Genomic DNA, 20,456 nt, shown 5'->3' with positions numbered 1-20,456 from the left:
TTTACCTATGTTTCAGCCACTTTTTTATTTTAATGGGCACATGTTCCAGCATTTTTAAATGTTTTAGATCTACACATCAAAAAGTAAGACTCTAATAACAGTTGGCAAATTCAAATCCAAGGCCAGGATATACATCAAAGCAATTTTAGGGAGGCAGGCACAGAGATCTAAGAGATGTGCCAGATGTTACAATGTAGTTCACCAGCAAAACAAAGCAAGATTTTTAGAGGACCATGTGAGGTATCTAGTGGTCTCTGAAAGAGTTGACAACACATGGTAATTAAGAATAACTAAAAGAAGTCACTTTAGGGTGCCATCTTCACTGTAGAATCAATAGGGTTTTACACTTTTGACTGGAAGGATTCAATGCTATTGAATCATGGGAATAGTAGTTATACAAGATCTTTCTCTGCTAAAAAGTGTTGGTGCCTCACCAAACTAGAATTCCCATGATTCCATAGCATTGAGTCCTGGCAATTAAAGTGGTGTCAAATCACATTGATTCTACAGTGTAAATGTACTCCTAGTCAACGTATTCCAGGATGATTTTCTGCTGTAGTATGAACACAAGCCAGGAAGTCTATACAAATGAGATTTTGTAAGAAACGTGTGATATTTTAATTCAGGAGAAAACAGTATATTAGGATGAGTATATTAGAATGTGAATTCCGTTCGACACATTCCTTGCCCTAAGATTTTAAAGCCTATACTCTATGTTGTAAGCCTTGCTCTGAACTAAAATCCATCATATCACAGCATTAAACTTCTTAAACCATGGTTCGTCACTCCATATGGGCTTGCGTAACTGATTGACAACAGTAAAAAGTTTCTGAACATGCAACTAGAGAAACTAAATTCACAATCAAGCTCATAATGAATCCGAGGTGCTTCTAGCATTGCCCACCCCCATGTTACATCGTGTGATTTCACCGCAGCCTTGGTTCTGAACACACAGCATGTGCACTGAGCATGCCAACATATCACGCAACACCAACAACCGCTGCCAAAAACATCTTAGTTCACATTTGAGATTAGTATTTGTTATGAATTTCAGTGCTTTTATTGTACACTAGCTGTACCCACCACACGTTGCTGTGGCCAACCTTCCCTCCCTCTTACTCTCCTTCTTTCCCTCCTTCCCTTTTCTTCTTTCCTTCTCTCCTTCCTTCCTTCTCTACCTTTTTCCTTCCTCCCTTTTTCTTTTCCTTCTCTTTCTCCCTTCTCTGCCTCTTTCCTTCCTTCCTTTGCTTTGTGCTTCTATCCTTCCTTTTGTCTTTCCTTCCTTCCCTCTTTCTCTTTCTTTCTCGTCTTCCTTCGCTCCCTTTTTCCTTCCTTTTCTTTCCTTCTCTCCTTCCTTCTCTCTCTACCCATTTCTTTCCATCCCTCTTCTTTTCCTTTCTCTCCTTTCTTCCTTCTCTACCTCTCCTTCCTTCCTTCGCTCTTTACTTCCATGCTTCCTTTTCTCTTTCTTTCCTTCCTTCTTTCTTTTCCCCTTCCTTCCTTCCCTCCCACTTCCCTTTTTTCTGTATGCCATTTATCTTTTCGTCATTTATCTTTTTGGGGGTTTTAAGTCCTTTCCACTTTTTTTTTGGGGGGGGGGGGTTATGAGTTATGGAAACTCACTGGTTTGTTAGCATTGCTGTGGTCAACCTTCCCTCCCTTTTTCTCTCTCCTTCCTTCCCTCCCTCTTTCCTCTGTTCCTTCCTTTTTTCTTTCCTTCTCTCTTTCCTCCCACCAACCTTTTCTTTACTTTCTTTCTCTCCTTTCTTCTTTCTCTACCTCTTACCTTCCTCCCTTCCTTTGCTCTTTGCTTCCATCCTTCCTTCTCTCTTTTCTTCTGACACGACACACACACACACACACAAAAAACACACACAGTAGAGTTTCTGATACAGGCCACAGGCAATTATTCCCACAATATGCTTTATCCAGCTAGTCCAGCGCGCGGCAGCCATGTTGTTAACCGGAGCGGGACGCAGGGAGCATACAACGCCCTTGCTGTCCCAGCTCCACTGGCTGCCGATCAGCTACCGGGCCCAATTCAAGGTGCTGGTGCTAACCTACAAAGCCCTAAACGGTTCCGGCCCAAAATACCTTGAGTACCGCATCTTGGCCTACCAGCGCACGAGGACCTTGAGATCATCCGGGGAGGCCCTTCTCTCGGTCCCGCCTGCCTCACAGGCACGTTTGGCGGGGACTAGAGAACGGGCCTTCTCGGTGGTAGCCCCCCGGCTCTGGAACTCCCTCCCTGTTGAAATTAGACAGGCGCCCTCCCTCATGGCCTTCCGTAAGGGCCTGAAAACCTGGCTCTTCGAAAAGGCCTTTAATTAAGTGCTATGTTTGGAATGACCACCGGAATGGACTATGACGATGAGACTGATTATGACCCAAACAAGACGAAGCGGATTTTTAGTTTAATTGCTGTGTGTTAGTAAGATGTGTGTTATGATCCCGATTTACTGTAACTGTTGTCTTTATGTTCTATGTTCTGTACACCGCCACGAGTCGCCTCCGGGCTGAGAGTGGCGGTTAACAAGTGCAAATAATAAATAAATAATAAATAAATAAATTTATCTCCCCCCCCCCCCAGGGTATAAATAAATATATTATTATCATTGACACAAAAACACAGTATGTCACAGCAAACGAGATCTATATGCTGGATTTCATATCACAAAATCACAAGTTGAACACTTCCCAAGCGTCTAGGACTGCCACCTTGTCATGGTTGGGTGCTTAACTGCTCCAAGGATGCTGAGAGCTGTGCTGGCAGTAGTCTAACTACCAGCAGGTTCAACCAAGTCAAAGAGGTCTCAAGCTGAGGAGTGGAACTAAGAGCACCTAATCAATTTGCATTATGGAGAAACAAACCAAAACAAAGTCTATACTGGCTCGGTCGACACCCAGGATAAAAAGGACCGCAGTGGATGCTGCTGATTCTGGACATCCATCAACAACTGGGCTACAGAATCAAACTATTATTATTATTATTATTATTATTATTATTATTATTATTATGTCAGGGATTGGTACCATTGACCTCCATCATGCTGCCACCTTCCATATCAGTACCATGTTTTTTTCCCATCCGTTATAACTGTGCTTATTTCCTGGAAACATGCTGCAGACTGGAAACTAATGATTTGTGGATGAACACCAGTCCATGGATTTCCACAGTTAAGTAGTACTTGGTATACACAATACCTGTGTTCAGCGGACTAGGTTATTAAAAGCTCTGCAGTAACAGGAGGGATTCACAAATAACCATTGTGTGAGCACTGCTCTAAATAAAACCATCCTGCTTATTTTCTGCTTCCCATATGTTATGTTGAATGATAGGAACAGCATTTTTGAAATGGAGAGAACCCCTCAGAATTAACCAATGAATGGAAAGAAAAGATAAGGCAAAGGATTGAAACAAGCCGCTTCCTGAGAACTAAAAATGCCTTTTCATGTATCATATTGACTCAAATCTAATGCTCACCTTTTTTGGCTAGATTACATTGCCAAAAGTGAAATGCACATTACATGCAATGGCACATTAGACTCACAGACATAAACCCACCTGGCCAACTGGCCTCATTAATGAGGTCTTCAATGAGGCCATTGTGAGGTTGAGGAGTTTGCCAGTCTTGGCTTGATAGAGAGACATGACTTCCCAAATGACTACCGGCCTCCCTGATGTGCTATGCCTGCGTTGTTCTGCGCATTACATTCAAGCGCAAATCCATTTTTTGTAATGTGCATCTACAAAATTGAGGTGTTAATTAAATTTGATGGCGCATTACACTTGAGTAAATATGGCATTAATTTCACAACCCAAACACTATATCAATAGTTCAGAAACATTTGTGTATGTGATTTAGCTATTATAATATTGCACATTAAACCAGTTATTCTCTATCTCTACAGTGCAGTCAAGGAAAACTGTTGTGTTCAAGGTATATCAGGTTTCAAAACTATAAGCACAGATTGTACACTAGCAGATATCCCAAGCCAAAGTAACTGACACCAACTGAGAAGGAGTTCCAGAGCAAACAGCTGTTTTCTACACTCTGGCATTTTGAGGGCAATAAACATTCTACTACATGATTACTTTGAGCTTTAAAGAAATTCTATACACTTCAATATTTTTAGCTGATACATCTTTTGTTTGATGGCGTAGCTAAAAATAACCATGTCAGACAATCATAAGTCATCTAAACAGCTGTATTCTTCCAACAATGCTCATTGTTTATGCAAGTAGACCCTTTTCATCTTCACTACCTACGCATAAGACAAAGAGAACGCTAAACTGGTATGCAATACTGGAAATATGCTTTTGTTCGGGCCATAAAGTTCTACAATATTTTAATAATTAAAACTCTACATATGCAAACCTCCTTCTGTCACAAGTTGCACTTTCAATAAATATGCATCTCAGGATTTTCTATAATGAGCTGTTCAGGCTGGAATGTTAGTCAGCCCTCCAAAACTTAACCCTAACAGTGCTGATAAAAGAACTCTGCATGATCAATGAGAAAAGTGTCCATCAATTCATGTTCAATTAATTATGCTGCAAATGGAAACCTTGGGTTTCTTCTGTGTGTATCTTGAGTCACAATCATTTACTGCACAAAAAGTGGAATGTACTGTTTCATCTGAAACGGAAGTCAGTTTCTTTGTTTCCCATTAAACGCAAAACTAAATGAAAAGCACATGACTTTGCTTAAGCCTTTATGGCAAGAAACTGCAGCTGGTTCACTATATTTTTAAAACGATAATAGCAACTAGATGAACATATTAAGCTGGATCTCTTTCAAATATATTCGTTGATTTATCATTTTGGATTATTTTTTACACTAAACTGCAGGCTGACAAAGCCTCCTTTACTCCACAGAAAGTGTATAAAGATTGATCATTATTGTAGCACTATCATTTCATTCTGTTGAAAATATTCCATCACTTTTTCCTGACCATTTGGAATTAATGCACAGAAAGGAAAACTGAACACAGCCAAAAAAGAAAGCTCAGTCAGCAAAAAGGTAGGTGATATTTTAAAAGAAATTACCTTAATACATGGCAAATGTAAAGGCATTTTGATTATATAGTTCTTTGATCATATATTATGTAATTTTGTGTTTTTATTCCATCATATGTGTTTTTTCTTCTGTGTTATATATTTCAAAGCCTATTTTGCGAAACAAAATAGTTTTGAAGACAATGAAAAATAATCTTTTCACTCCAGGCTGGGCTCAGCCCTTTTCCATTTTAACTATTTCTTCACTGTACTTGCTAGATCTCAAACTATCTTTTGAAGCTATTTCTAACTGGCAGTGAAACTCAAAGAAAAAGCAATATTTAAAAACAATAGCATATTGTTCTTGATTTTTTTAGCACATTGTACATTACCAGTTTTTTAAAACTTTAGCAGCACTTAAAAAAAGAACACAAGGAGTTAAATAATATTTCCATGTTCCTTGAGCATTAGAAGCGCTTTGCCAACTAGTTTTCTAGGCTTTAAATATTGTTTTGACAGTTTGCTTTTTTTTAAATTTCCAGTCACAAAGAAATCATTTTCCTTAGTATTTTCAGCTCAATACATCCCTGATCTGGTGAAATGAAGACTTTGCAGAAGTTTTGTCTCCTCTTCTATTTTTTTATGCCTTTGGTGAAGCTAGCACCACCACCACCACAACAAAATATAGCTCCATTTTATGAAGATACAGTATTCAAGCAAGGTTATGAAGACATATTATTTAAGGAAGATTATGAAGAAAAGCCACAGGATGCAGTAAAATATAAGGTAGTTTATACGTTCTTATTTTACCTTTTTTTTCATTATGCAAATGCCTGTATTAGCCATTTATGCATGTGTGTATGTTCAATGAGTAAAAATAGAAAAAGTTTAAAAAAATAAAAAATATCTAAAGTCATTCAAACTGGAAATAATTATAAAATTTGAGGTGTTTGGGTCCTATATCATAATACAAAAGTCTTTGAGCTCATAGGAAGGTATAATATGAAGTGCCATCTGGGTCACAGATTATATATTTGGATTAGCATATCATCATTATCAATTACTATTACATTCCTAAATTATTTGCACACACTTTAATTATCCAAGGATGTGCTGTATTATCATAGTGTTCATTCTGAGCTTGCAGAGAGAAAAGGACAGTGCTTTCCTTTGATCAAGCATGTACTGACAAATCTTGGAAATCTGTCATCATGAACTTATTTTGTGATCTTGCCAAACAATAGGAGCACCCCACCACACCCGATTTGTAAGCCAAAACGATTTTGCATAGGCAATTATGATAAAAATAAGTTATACTATGGATCTGGGAATCTCTGCAAAGGGCCAAATAGTGGATCTCCACACATTCCTAGACCTCCCAGTCTTTGATTAAACATGACAGTGGCCCCTCCCCTTAGATTGGAAATTGAACCTCAGATGGGGGAAGAGAGGCAGTGTCCTGGGGGTGTGGCTGTGGAAAGGGAGGAGACGTGGATTTCATAGAGCAGGCAAAGATCAGACCAATGCATGAGCCTTTTTAATTCCTTTCCACCTCGTTCTACATAAATGGGAGGTCAGTGCACCTATAACATTTCTCGACCCTAAGATTTCTCTATAAAATAGCACTCTAGAATTATTTATGTGATAAAAAGTACTACTGTAATGAACTGTTTCAAATATTCAGACTAAGGCAAAGAACTATACAAACAATGAGTCTTGTCAGTACCCTACTTTATTAATTATTAGAATTAACACTATATTATATCATGAAGTATAATTCCCTGGTCACTAATATTTAGAATGCTACTGCTTAGAATGTAAAACAGACAAACACAAAGAAAATCTAAGATGCATCCACACCTCATAACAACATACAGAGCCAATATCAGAAAGAAATAATACGTTTCACAATTGTGAGGTTGAGGCAGGTCATATTCAATCACAAACAACAAAACAACATTCAAGCCCTCAAACTTTGAGCTCTCTGTAATAAGAATATATAGCATGTGAGAAAATGATATATATTTCCAGCAGTATTTTTAAATGTACCACTGTAATTACAGTAATGTAATTATTAAAAATATGTATTTAATGCATGAAGTTCTTAATTATTATTTCCTTGGGAGTAGCTGTTTGGTGCAAAGTGCAACTTTTCTCAAATCATGAACAACTCTGTTTTGTACTGGTAGATTTGATTTAATAAGACAATGATCTGCAGTTCACCATATTTTAAACATCATTTATATAATAGGATAGTTACTATTATAAAACAAAATATCTTTCATCCCACTAACCGCCTCAGCTAAAATGCTGTTGGCAGGGGGAAAAATACAAGTATTTATGTGTTAAGCTGCTTAAGCACCAACAGTCATTTCCACATGGCCACAACTTCCTAAATGTGGTTTACTCCTTCCTAAAAAAAATCAGGATGGCAAACTATGGTTTGATCCTTGTTACAAGAAAAGTACAGACTACAATTCCTCAATGTAAACATCACAGCAAATTAATCTGAAAAATCAGAAAAATTTGTATTAATCTGGGGAAACAAATTTGTTATTTTGTAATAGCTTCCATTTAATATTTATCGGTTGTCAGGGTCAAATGGCCCACGAGGGCTTACATCATTCAGTAAGCACTTCTGATAGCTTATAAAATATTTTCACATGCTGTTTCAAACACTCCAAGAAATTTTTCAGACAATGTGCCTTTATTGGCTTGTAAAAGTTTTAGTACCACTTTTACTGAATATTAATCTGCTGTTACCGTATGTGTTTTTATAACTTCACATGTAAAAGGAAAACAATGATATAGTTGTTTTCAATGAAGATGTACTACAAATGCAAGGAGATGAAGATGGAACAGGAGAGAGCTCAACAAATTTTACAGGTACGTATTTATCATAATAAATTATGTAACAAAAGTATCCTCAAGTTATAAAACAATATGTATATGTACACTGTTATTCAATTATTTTTGCTTGTCTGGAACAAATAATAATATTGTCTAAGTGGACAGGTTGTAAACCTGTCTTCCTCATCTCCTACTCTCAACTATACTCAGTACATCTCACCAGGGAAAGGACTGCTAACTTATGTAAGTATTTAAAGCCTTCAAGTTCACCCTTCAAGATTCTGAATATCAAGAATATCAAGATACGATAGAATATAAAATTATTATTATTATTATTATTATTATTATTATTATTATTGAGTTCAGTTTTTCAGTTAGAAATAATACCTGGGCTGCATGAGGAAGAAGGCGGAGCTATACCTTTCCATCCCTCTTGTAGTCAGGTTTTGGTGTTAGATGAAGGTTGAGAGGGGACATGATAGCCATGTGAAGTGTCTTCCAACTCTTAGATTCTTTCATTCTATGAGTCCATGATAAAGGTGTGGGTAAGGCAAAAAGAAGAAATGTTTATAATGGCAAAGTTGGATATTAATGTTCATTTCCTGTTATGTATCTGCAAGGCAATTCCAATTAATAGTAACCCTGTCATTGCATTTTCTTGGAAAGATTTATATAGGTTTTCCCCTAACCTCCCTCTGTGGAGGATGCAACATACAGCAACTGTTATTGATTGATGGTCTCCCTTACAAGTGTGAATGAGTCTCAACTCTATTTTGTTGTTGTTAATTTGTTCAGTTGCTTCTGACTCTTCGTGACCTCATGGACCAGCCCATGCCAGAGCTCCCTGTCAGCCGTCACCACCCCAGCTCCTTCAAGGTCAAGCTAGTCACTTTAAGGATGCCATCCATCCATCTTGCCTTTGGTCGGCCATCTTCCTTTTTCCTTTCATTTTCCCCAGCATATTTGTCTTCTCTCAGCTTTCCTGTTTTCTCATTATGTGGCCAAAATACTCCATCCTTGTCTCTAATACCCTTTCCTCCAATGAGCAGTCGGGCTTTATTTCCTGAAGTATGGACTGGTTAGATCTTCTGGCAGTCCAAGGCACTCTCAGAACTTTCCTCCAGCACCAAAGTTCAAAAGCATCTATCTTCCTTCGCTCAGCCTTCCCTATGGTCCAGCTCTCACATCCGTAGGTGACTATGGGGAATACAATTGCTTTTACTATGCGGATTTTTGTTGCCAGTGAGATGTCTCTACTCTTCACTATTTTATCGAGATTGGACATTGCTCTCCCACCAAGAAGTAAGTATCTTCTGATTTCCTGGCTGCAGTCTGTGTCTGCAGTAATCTTTGCACCTAGAAATACAAAGTCTGTCACTGCCTCCACGTTTTCTCCCTCTATTTGCCAGTCATCAATCATTCTTGTTGCCATAATTTTGGTTTTTTTGATGTTTAGCTGCAACCCAGCTTTTGCACTTTCTTCTTCCACCTTGATTAGAAGGCTCCTCCTCGCTTTCGGCCATCAAAGTGGTATCATCTGCATATCTAAAGTTGTTAATTTTTCTTCCAGCAATTTTTACCCCAGCCTTGCATTCATCAAGCCTCACACATCGCACGATGTGTTCTGCATAAAAGTTGAATACGTTGGGTGAGAGTATACAACCCTGTCGTAGACCTTTCCCAAACTCGAACTAGTCTGTTGTTCCATGGTCAGTTCTTACTGTTGCTACTTGGTCCTTATACAGATTCCTTGGGAGAGAGACACGGTGATTTGGTATGCCCATACCACCAAGAACTTGCCACAATTTATTATTATCCGCACAGTCCAAGGCTTTGGAATAGTCAATGAAACAGAAATAGATGCTTTTCTGAAACTCCCTGCCTTTCTCCATTATCCAGCGGATATTGGCAATTTGGTCTCTTGTTCTTCTGCCTTTTTCTAAACCCAGCTCTACTTCGTTTCTACATTTTGGTAGCCTACAAACTTAAAAGAGCAGATGAAGCCAAACTAGCCAGTGTTACCTAGTAGGTTTAAAATGGGACCTTCCAAATTTAGGTTGTACATATAATCTTCTCTGACAGTAGATATTTGAACAGATAACACAGTTACCATATTTAGAGCAGAGATGGGAATAGTTTAATCTTCAACATATTGTTGGCCTGGAACTCCCACCAGCCCTAAGTCAGCATAAACTAGTGAGAAGTAATGGAAACCATAGTCTAGAAACATTTCCCATCACATTTGTGTCTGAACCAGGACCTGAAGTAGCACCAAGATAGACTAGATGCTGTTCCAAGCAAACAACAAGAAGGAAACCCAGCTAAAGGTTTTTATTTTCAATCCAAAAACACCCTATCAGATTTTAGCCCTTTCTAGAAAATAAGAAACTTTAAAGGGGCAGGACTTCAGCTTGGTCTAGTGCTGTGGTTCTCAACCTGTGGGTCCCTGGATGTTTTGGCCTTCAACTCCCAGAAATCCTAACAGCTGGTAAACTGACTGGGATTTCTGAGAGTTGTACGCCAAAACACCTGGGGACCCACAGGTTGAGAACACTGGTCTAGCATCTCTTTGTTAATCCAAAAGCTCATGCTGAATGCACTGATGCTGTAGAATTTATAGAGCTCTAAGAAGTGCGTATGATGATCCAGTATTAGCAGCATATTTAGATATCCTTCAGGGACCCATTGTGGTACCATTTCTGGTTCCACAATAGTTGGAACCACTAGTTTCTCATCCATTGTTACTAGGACTGAGTATTCCCGCCTTCTATTTATTTACATAACCTTTCAATTTTCTACTTAAATAGAAAACAATTTTAATGCTTTCAGATTTGGCTACTTGTCTGCTGTGTGTTTGCTTAAGTGGTTCAGTATACTGTGAAGAAACAGAAACTGAAAGCATCCCAGCTCTACCAAAGGAAACAGGTTACCTTTATGCACGGTTCAACAAAATAAAGAAAGTGAAAGTCTCTGACTTTGCTGATATTCGTAAGTATATGTTAAAATTATATTCATTAATTAGAAAATAGGGCTTTGGTAAAGTTTAAAAGTATTGTCGAAGGCTTTCATGGCCGGAATCACTGGGTTGTTGTAGGTTTTTTCGGGCTATATGGCCATGGTCTAGAGGCATTCTCTCCTGACGTTTCGCCTGCATCTATGGCAAGCATCCTCAGAGGTAGTGAGGTCTGTTGGAACTAGGCAAAGGGGTTTATATATCTGTATTATTTATTTATTTATTTATTTATTTATTTGTGGTATTTGTATACCGCTTTTCTCAGCCCGAAGGCAACTCAAGGCATCTCAAGTACACATTAGCGGTATTTGTATACCACCTTTCTCAGCCCAAACGTGACTCAAGTACACATTAGCATCATTTGAGTACATACATTTTTAGTACTATATACTCTTACAGAAGATAAATTATACCTTATTCTGAGAAACTTAATTGCCATTACCTGTTTTGGTAATTTGTTATCTTATGTCTTGAAGTTGATTCTGACTTATGTGATTTTATCATTGGGCTCTTTTGGCAAAATTTCTTTGCCATTGCTTTCCTCTTATACAAAGATAATAGTGTGGGTTTCCATGGCAGAGCATGGATTCAAACCATGCTCTCCTAGAGTACTAATCCAACATTACCAGTCTGTACAGGTTGAATAGCCTGTCTGAAATGCTTGGGACAAAAAGTGCTTTGGGTTTCCATTTCTTTCAGATTTGGGAATATTTGGATATACATAATGCAATATTTTGGACATGGGATCCAAGTCTAAACTCTAAACTCTTTTGTGTTCCTTACACATTTTATATACATAGCCTAAACGTAATTTTATACATAATATTTTAATAATTTTGTTTATGAAACTAAGTTGGTATGCTCTGAAAGATCAGAAAACAAAGTGGTCACAGTTTTAGCCATCCAGGTGGATTATTTTGAGGCATATATCATACTTTAGAGGTTTGGATAAGGGACACCTAATCTGTACTAGAGATCAAATTATAAAAACACTCTCAAAAAGAGCTATGTAGATTCTAATTATGGGTATCTTTCTTTATTAAAAACAAATACCTGTTTGTAAATTCTGTTGATATGAGCAATTTTTAAAAAAATTAATTTTTTATATAACTATATCCTACAACCAACAATACTGATCACCCTCTGTTTCTGCCTCCCTTAGGATAGGATGTTGTGTTAAATGCATATATACAGAAAAACCCAAGAAATCCTTCAGAATTAATAGTGCATTCACTTGTATATTGATGAAAATATAACCAGGCAGTTGATTCAACAGTGGTGCTTTCTGCCCCAATAAACAGCATGGCATTACCTATGAATAATGTTCAGAAGGCAGACAAGGAGGAGGAGGAAGGGGAGGAAGATATTATACTCTATTTTCCCCCCAAGACAAAAACTCAAGGAAGTTCACAACTTAAAATGCAATATAATTAAAACATACTAAAAGTAAATGTTAACATTAAATTTAATTAGTGCAATTGAGTCAAAATACCACTCTAGATGGATGGACGGATGGATGGATGGACAGATAGACAAATAGCTATTAAATTGTACAGTCTAAAACATTGCAGCACCCTCTAGCCCACTCTTGATACAATGTGTTTAGGCTTCCGGTGGAAAGATAGCAGGGAAGGGGCAGAGATTTCCAGATACGGGGGACAGCCACTGAGAAGGCTCTCTCTCACATCATCAATATGAGCATACCCCTTAAAGAGTGAAATACATGCCAACCTTTTCTTGCATGTTGTTGTTATTCACACATAAGAATTCATACGGTTGAATTTTGACAGGACTGTAGTCTAAATCAGACCAGCAAAAAACACAAGTGCGCTTAGGGAAGCTCTATGTTATGTATATATACAACTAAGAAGAAAACCATGAAACTCACTCCCCACAAGTTTATAGTAGCCTGTAATTAGGTGCAGATATCTGTCAAGCTTGGACCTTGGTATTAAAAAGTTCTGTTCCAGAACCAGAGCTTGTTCTATATCAGTGGTTCCCAACCTGTAGTCCACAAGAATTAAAATATGGTTCATGGTCTCACAATTACTACACCATTGCAATGAGAGTGACTGGTCTCGCGAAACCCTCTTGTAATGTCGAGGCTTATTAAATATGGTTTTCTATGGGCGAGCAGATGGTGACTACTGGATGGCATATGTTCTGTATCAGAAACTAGAGCTGATCTGGTTTATCCAATGCAATTTTCTGATTCAACATTCCAAATAACCAAACCGAATATAAAGTTGACCAAAAACTGATTCGTAACCCTTTTGGTACTACTGATGGAGAGTGGTCCCTGGTCAAAGTGGTCCCTGATCAAGTGGTGCCTGGTCAAAAAAGGTTGGGAACCACTGTTCTATATAGTTTTGTGAAATTATAGCCTTTAAGAGTTTTATATTGAAAGTCAGTGTTGCTGCTAGAAATGTGGAACATTGCTGAGATGCTGTCACAACTACATCTGGAATTGAGTACTGCTCAAGTCCAGCTCATTCTGCAGCATCACTTTCAATGGCATTTGGCAGTCAGATTCCTGCAAAGACCAATGAAGTTCAATATAATATTATTTCCTTTAAAGCCAGCCTGAGAAGAATTGATTTGACTGGAAACAGAATTCAAGAAATTGAAGATGGGGCCTTTGCAAAGCTTCTATTATTAGAAGAACTTTCGCTTGCAGACAATGCGATTGTCAAGCTTCCAGTTTTGCCTCCCAAACTAACTTCACTGAATGCAAACAACAACAAAATTAAGAGCAGAGGAATTAAAGCAAATACCTTCAAGGTAACAGACATCATTACAATACTATAAAATTAAATCCTCAGAATCGATGCTAATGATTTCAGTGAGAATTACGGCCCTTCCACACAGCCAAATAACCCAGAATATCAAGGCAGAATAATCCACAATATCAGAATTGGGTATCTGAATCCACACTGTCATATATCCCACTTCAAAGCAGATGTGAGATTTTATTCAGCTGTGTGGAAGGGGCCTCACTTGCAAATAACTTTGCTTTATATTTAAAACAAAAAGAAATCAGAACATTCACAGAGTAGTTGCCTTAATACACCAAATTTGCATAAAAGACATAGAACAAAAGGCAGTGTTTATCTGCTAAATTAAGTATGTTCAAACCAGGTATTCTGACTTCTCTGGCATCTGTCTTTGTTGATGAAGAATCAAACAAAACTCAGACATCACACTAAACAAAACCATGGAGACTCCAGGAGAGTAGAATTTTGAGACATTTCTTTTTAATGCAAATATATTTAAGCACCCAGCAGATTGGTGTTACCCAATGTGATCAAGTGCTGAAGGAAAACATTTTGTGGTGGTTTATCAATAAGTCCTGATTTCTTTTAAAATATTCTTAACAGAGGCTCTAACTACAAAGCTTTACATATATCTTTAAGCGACTGAGCTGAATTATGCCTATGAATAGATCCTACACTATTGCAATATTAAATGTATTTCAATCTTGGTCAAAGGCTGGTGTGATAATTAATCAGCCTTTCTTTCTCTTCTCTCTCATCTTACAGAAGCTGAACAATCTGTCATATCTTTACTTAGCACATAATGCACTGGAGGCTGTTCCTGCTAACTTGCCAGAGAGCCTACGTATTCTGCATCTTCAGGTCTCAAAATATTTTGTTGCTATTGTACAAAGATGAACACTGCAAATAATTGCTTTTAAGATATTTCTTTGCGGGTTAAAAAAGGCTGTTTATTAATTCACTGTTATAGTTACCTTGGCATCAAGCAAGACTGCCCATTTAAAGTGAAAATGGACATGATGAAAGCACATTTAAGATTACCATAGTGCTTCACATCATAGCTATATAAAGGGTCATAGAGGAAAACTGGTGCATATATTTAACAACAGCATGTAATTCTGTCCCCCACCTGGAAGATTTCAGTTAAGCCCCCCGGCTGTGGAACGCCCTCCCTGCTGAAGTTAGACAGGCGCCCTCCCTTATGGCCTTTCGTAAGAGCCTGAAAACATGGCTTTTCGAGTTGGCCTTCAACTGAGTGCTATATCATTGGAAATGATGACCGGAATGGACCACGACTATGAGACTGATTATGACCCCATGATATGACGAAGCGGATTTTAGTATAAGTATATGTTATGTAGTAGTAGAATGTTGTGTACTGTCCTGATTATTGTAAACTGTCTTTTCTATGTTGTTGTTCACCGCCACGAGTCGCCCTAGGGCTGAGAGCAGCGGTTAATAAGTGCAAGTAATAAATAAATAATAAATAAATAAAATGCCCAAATAACAATGTCACCGAATTACACTTATGTTTATTTATTGCTCTGTTGTGGGGAAAACATAATAAAATAAAGAAATGCTGCGTAAAGCAGACTCACATAAAGGAAATATGGGAAACATGGTAAGTAAGAAATGTTTGTGCCTGGTAAATTACAGCTTATGAAAAAAAAAACAGGTTGATGAAGAAATTCCTGATAGTAGTATTTTAGAAGTCCGTGTCCTTCTAGGAGAGTGTTATATAGATCTTTAGGTAGAGCAACTGAAGAGTCAGATATTAGTAAGAGGAGTCTGTAAAAAGCATATCCTATATGCATTTACAGTAAAAAATTCTTTTAGTACTATACCAAAAATTTAATTAATATTTCAACAAAAAGTGAGCAAACAATCTGTTTATATGCATTGAGTATTCATATCTTTCACATTTGCTTTTTGTAGTACAACAACATAACTACTATCACAGCTGAAACCTTCTGCAAAGGGAATAATCAAACCCGCTACGTTCGTCAGCGCATGGATGAAATAAGAATGGAAGGCAACCCAGTCATCTTGGGAAAGTACCCCGATGCTTTTATGTGCTTGAGAATGTTGCCTATAGGTACATACTTTTAATTGCTAACAAAACAGAAAAAGTGTGAAAGCAAGGAGGTAAATATTACCATTGTATCACTGTTTAAGTATGTCTTTCCACGTTAATATCTTTCCACATATATACAAAACTTTTAGCAGTTTAATGTATTTAGTTACACCTTCACTTGGTGAAAGTGCATTAATAAGCCATTCTGATTTACTAAGCCTGAGCTTTTTTTTCACTCAAACATAAAACCAGTAAGGTATTGTTATTCAAAAGGAGGCACTCCATTTTTCAATGAATAAAGATAACTTTTGTCTATTTCAAGAATGAAAGGGAATCAATGTAATTTGTCAAGTTGCAGGAAGCAAATTGCGCACACTATGGAAGAAATGGGACAGGATCTGCAGGAGGAGAATAAGGCTTTCTAACTAAAGTAAAGTAGCATTTCACACCGTAATTCTACAATGTGACACTTCTGTGATTGTTGAAAGGATGGACAAAACTGTGCTCCTATAGCCCTGGAAGGCACAGTTATACTAGGCATGAGATTATATGCTGTGAAAGGGGCTGTGGCAGTGGAGTTGGAATCATACACATAGAAATACAGTAAAATAATACTACATCATATAGGGACCAGGGAGGCCTATGCAAATTCTTCTCTTATGTGAAGAGAGATTATCCTCTCAGTTTTAAGGGCTTAAATGGTTATCCATCCTGCTTCAAGTATCTTGCAAACAAATATAAAGCTGGACATATAGGCAACCAAAGTGTATTGTGTTTAATTTTGATTTGGTACTTTACTACTGGTATAAAGCTACACAATACATGCAAAGTATTATATTTCAACCTAATATTTTTGAATACATTAAAGGGATAGAATAAAAGTGGATTATAGTGATTAAAAGAGTTCAGAAATAATCAGCTTGTCTTACTGTGAGGAAGTCTTAGCTTAAATAATTAAAAACTACAGGATACTATAACGATATTAAGCAACGTAAGAAAGTCTAGAATCTTTCTTAGTTTTTCTTAAACAGATCAGACATATTACTCCATTGGTTCTTTTGCAAACTCTATAATGCTAAGATAATAGCAAACCACTAGAAACAAATTTATAATTGTAATTAGGAATTTTTATATACAAATGCTTAGGAAACTTCTGCAAACTGTTAGATATCAAAATGCAGAATCAGTAAATACCAATAGCCACATTGTGAATTTAGAAGATGAGGGGGTTTCAGCTGGAGGCTTCCTCAGAAGAACCTGTATCATTAAATTCTGATTTGCACTTACTCTTATTCTTTGAGCATTTTTGGTTATGATAGATATATTATTTTCTGATTTCATTATCCACTGGCATTGAGCAATATTTTACAGCTATCAAACTCTGCTGTACCCATGTTATTTTAACAGTATTGTGTATCAGACCTCAGTTACATGGTGAATCTATATGATGTGAAACATTTAGAGATTTCTATTTGATTTTAGTTTGCACGTGTTTTCTATGTCTAGAACTCTTATGTGTTTAATTAAAAAAATCACCATAAAGAAAAAGTAGATTACGCCTGTCTGCTCCTTTGTAAACATTTTGTCCTACATGGCTGACTAAAAGCCTTGCTCCTTACATTGTGTTCTTACACAAGTTCACAGCAACGGTTGGATAAAGAAAAGGCCAACAACTCTTCTATAAAAAGGTAAAGGTTTCCCCTTGACATTAAGTCTGGTCGTGTCCAACTCTGGGGGGTGGTGCTCACCTCCATTTCTAAGCCAAAGAGTCGGCATTATCCATAGATGCTCCAAGGTCATGTGGCTGGCATGACTGCATGGAGTGCCATTACCTTCCCGCCGGAGCAGTACCTATTGATCTACTCACACTTGCATGTTTTTGAATTGCTAGGTTGGCAGAAGCTGGGCCTAACAGCAGGAGCTCATCCTGCTCCCCAGATTCAAACCACCAACCTTTCAGTCAGCAAGTTCAGCAGCTGAGCAGCTTAGCCTGCTGCGCCACTGGGGCTTCTATACCATTTTCTTAATTTCTGCTGTGAAAACTCTTCCCAACTCCACTGACCATCAGCAACATATTTTATAGATCTCTCCTTCCTTCATTGTGTTTCATCAGACTGAGATTATAGATTCCATATGATTTCTATTGAATCATTAAGACAGATATGCTAAAACTCTCATAGAGATTGCTAGTGGTCATCCATAATTAATCACCGGAGAATAAAAAGGAGAACTGCACACAGCACTTGACACTGCACACATCAAACATAACTTGAATTCCTGAACTCAAAATGTGCCATAGTATTATGCTGGCAGCAATATTAACCACACTTAGGTTTAACTGCGGTTGCCACTTAAACTGAGGACTTTGACCTACTACTAATTTTTGTTTTAAAATACTCAGCTTCAGTGGGAAAGTGATTAGCCTATTGCTAATATTACTGCTAGGCAATACTTGACTGGGATTAAAAATGGTTTGGGAATATGAGTCCAAAAATGGAGGGAATTCGTGAATTGGAAGCCCATTGTAGTAAAGCAATTGGCACAATCCCCATCAGCTCAAATTCAAAGTCACACTTGGAATACACATCACATATATTTACTACAATATTTGTATAAAAATAAAATTGATGCTGGAAGTTATAGAATTATTTTCTTCAGACCTTTTCTTGCAGCATACAGGAAAAGTTTGCCTATGCCTGCTCTAAAGAGGTCTGGGTAATAATGTAAAACTCTCCAAGATCAGAAAAGAACAACTCCAGTTTGAAACAAGGAAACACATTTTCTCTAATCATGTGGTAGTATGAAAATAGTTGAATAAGTTGGAGATTATCACAAATCATCTTTCCATTGTAACTATTTAGTAGTACTTTTTATTGATTTGCCCATTGGCCAATCAAAACACTTGATAAACACATTTAACACATACACATAAAGCATACAACTCAGAGTAAAACAAAAGTCATTGAAACTATTTGTTATATTGGGTAAAGTAAAACAAGGTTTCTTTCTACTTTAAAGGTACAGTGTGGTCTTTAAAACAAAGGACTGCTCAGAATAATGATATTTAAGTTTATTCTTTGCACATTTTTTGAAAGAAAGTGAAAGCTTCCATTTCTAGCTAAGAGAATCATGAAGTGTTATTATTATTCTGAATCACTGGCATCCATGAACCACAGAAAATGTTACAAGAATAAATGTTAATAAATGGTCCATGGCCCATTTATAAGTGTTTCTAATTAGCCTTAAAGTTACCAATGTATAGCCATTTATTCATATCTGGTATCCCAGAAACATTTTTTAAAAATTCAAAATAGTACCTTGAAATGAGTGAATGTGTGTGTCCGGTGTTCATACCATTCAGAGAAAGACCAAAGAGTCTTGAAGAACAGCAACAGATTCCCACTCTCTTCTATCCTAAAATGTAACATAATGCATGAAAATAAAACAATATATTATTACCTATAGATTCATGGAAAAAAATTCTAGACTAATATTGTAGGATATCTGGTGCAAACAGTTTGGCTAAAGCGGTTCAAATCTATTCATCAGGCTATACTTTATATATCATATCATATATGTGAGTAATAAAATGCAGACTTATTTGTCAGAAACAATATACAGTACCTCAATCTTTCATTATTTTGTGTCTTAAAATAATACCCAATACCTTAGACAACTTGAATATATATTAAGAACACGCCTAGCTATGTTAGTACAAAAACTAAAATATACACTATAAAGCAAGCATGGGCAAACTGTGGCCTCCAGGTGTTTTGAACTTCAACTCCCTATAGGCTGTTAGGAAAAGTTTTCCTATGCCTGCTTTACAGTCCAATCTAAAAATCTCCCCCACCTGCACAGGATTGTATATCCTCATGAACCATCTAAGGAGACAAGTAGGATATAAATTTAATAAATAAATGCTTAAAAATAAAATTATTACCAACAATTGTTCTACTTGGCTCATCATTATTATTTTTTGTATTGAAAAAAATCCACAATCCTTACAAGCTATTTGAGAGGCACAATTATGAGATAATTTTGGGGGGGGGGGGGATTTAAATGCCATGACATTTAAAATGAGAAGTCAAGGGTGATGGGTATGGCAGTGGGAGTCCAAAATATGCTGAATTAGGATCTATGCAATAAAACTGGGAGGGGTGGGGTCAAAAAGACAATGCTGGTTCATTGGATCTATAATAGATATGAAGAAGAAAAAGTGACGAAGGGAGGCATCTGGTTTAAGAAAGGAAACTATCAATACCTACTATATAAGCAAGATAATTCTAATATCTAATACTAAAGTCAAAATTGGGATTGGGAGAGCAGGGAACAAGTTAAAATGTGAAAAGGGAGAGAGAGAGACCTGTCATTGCAGCTAAAATGATGAGCAAAGATTTCTTTTTTTGTCTCTCACTGCTTACAGATATTGTTCAGAGCTAACATTTTTCTTTCATAAGATATACGAGATCTTCAGAATTTAAATCCTCTGGGAAATTTATAATGTATTGTCTAAGATGTTCATGGCCAGAATTACTGGGTTGTTGTGTTTTCTGGGCTGCATGGCCATGTTCCAGAATGCTTCAGTAACATGGCCATACAGCCCAGAAAACTCATAACAACCCAAATTTATAATGCTTTGCCTTCCGAACTAACATTCAACAAATCTCCTATATTTTTTGACATCATTTTCCCAGTCTACAAGAATGCCTGCACATTGTGGAAACTGCTGGCAAAGCCATGAGA

The 20,456-nt window shown here is 37.1% G+C and overlaps 2 protein-coding genes across 5 annotated transcripts in view; one reads left to right on the top strand and one right to left on the bottom strand.

The window, feature by feature from the left end:
* Nucleotides 1–20,456, bottom strand: part of CENPP (centromere protein P) — a 178,526-nt gene that overhangs the window by 138,625 nt on the left and 19,445 nt on the right. For both annotated transcript variants that reach the window (XM_060765916.2, XM_067463593.1), the window contains exon 6: nt 19,028–19,124. In XM_060765916.2, the coding sequence (XP_060621899.2) occupies nt 19,028–19,124 (97 nt within the window). The remainder of the gene's footprint in view (nt 1–19,027; nt 19,125–20,456) is intronic.
* On the top strand, nt 4,526–17,267 carry OGN (osteoglycin). Of its 3 annotated transcripts, none has more exons than XM_060765915.2 (7): nt 4,526–5,024; nt 5,575–5,785; nt 7,795–7,885; nt 10,679–10,837; nt 13,441–13,643; nt 14,402–14,497; nt 15,572–17,267. In XM_060765915.2, exons 2-7 carry the CDS (start codon nt 5,600–5,602, stop codon nt 15,743–15,745), a joined length of 909 nt encoding a protein of 302 aa, XP_060621898.2. In that variant the 5' UTR covers nt 4,526–5,024; nt 5,575–5,599; the 3' UTR covers nt 15,746–17,267. The 3 variants fall into 3 exon arrangements, with proteins under 3 accessions (XP_060621898.2, XP_060621896.2, XP_060621897.2); XM_060765913.2 differs by having other exon boundaries at nt 4,527–5,024; nt 5,566–5,785; XM_060765914.2 differs by having other exon boundaries at nt 4,527–5,024; nt 5,542–5,785.

The sequence above is a fragment of the Anolis sagrei genome, chromosome 2, assembly GCF_037176765.1.
Source record: "Anolis sagrei isolate rAnoSag1 chromosome 2, rAnoSag1.mat, whole genome shotgun sequence".
Lineage (NCBI taxonomy): Eukaryota > Metazoa > Chordata > Lepidosauria > Squamata > Dactyloidae > Anolis > Anolis sagrei.
This window is presented reverse-complemented; position numbering and strand designations above follow the sequence as displayed.

Coding starts and splice junctions, on each gene's coding strand:
- OGN (XM_060765915.2), top strand. CDS start 5,600: ATGAAGACTTTGCAGAAGTTTTGTCTCCTCTTCTATTTTTTTATGCCT. Junction 10,838..13,440: donor CTCTGACTTTGCTGATATTC/GTAAGTATATGT, acceptor TTTCCTTTAAAG/CCAGCCTGAGAAGAATTGAT. Junction 14,498..15,571: donor TACGTATTCTGCATCTTCAG/GTCTCAAAATAT, acceptor TGCTTTTTGTAG/TACAACAACATAACTACTAT.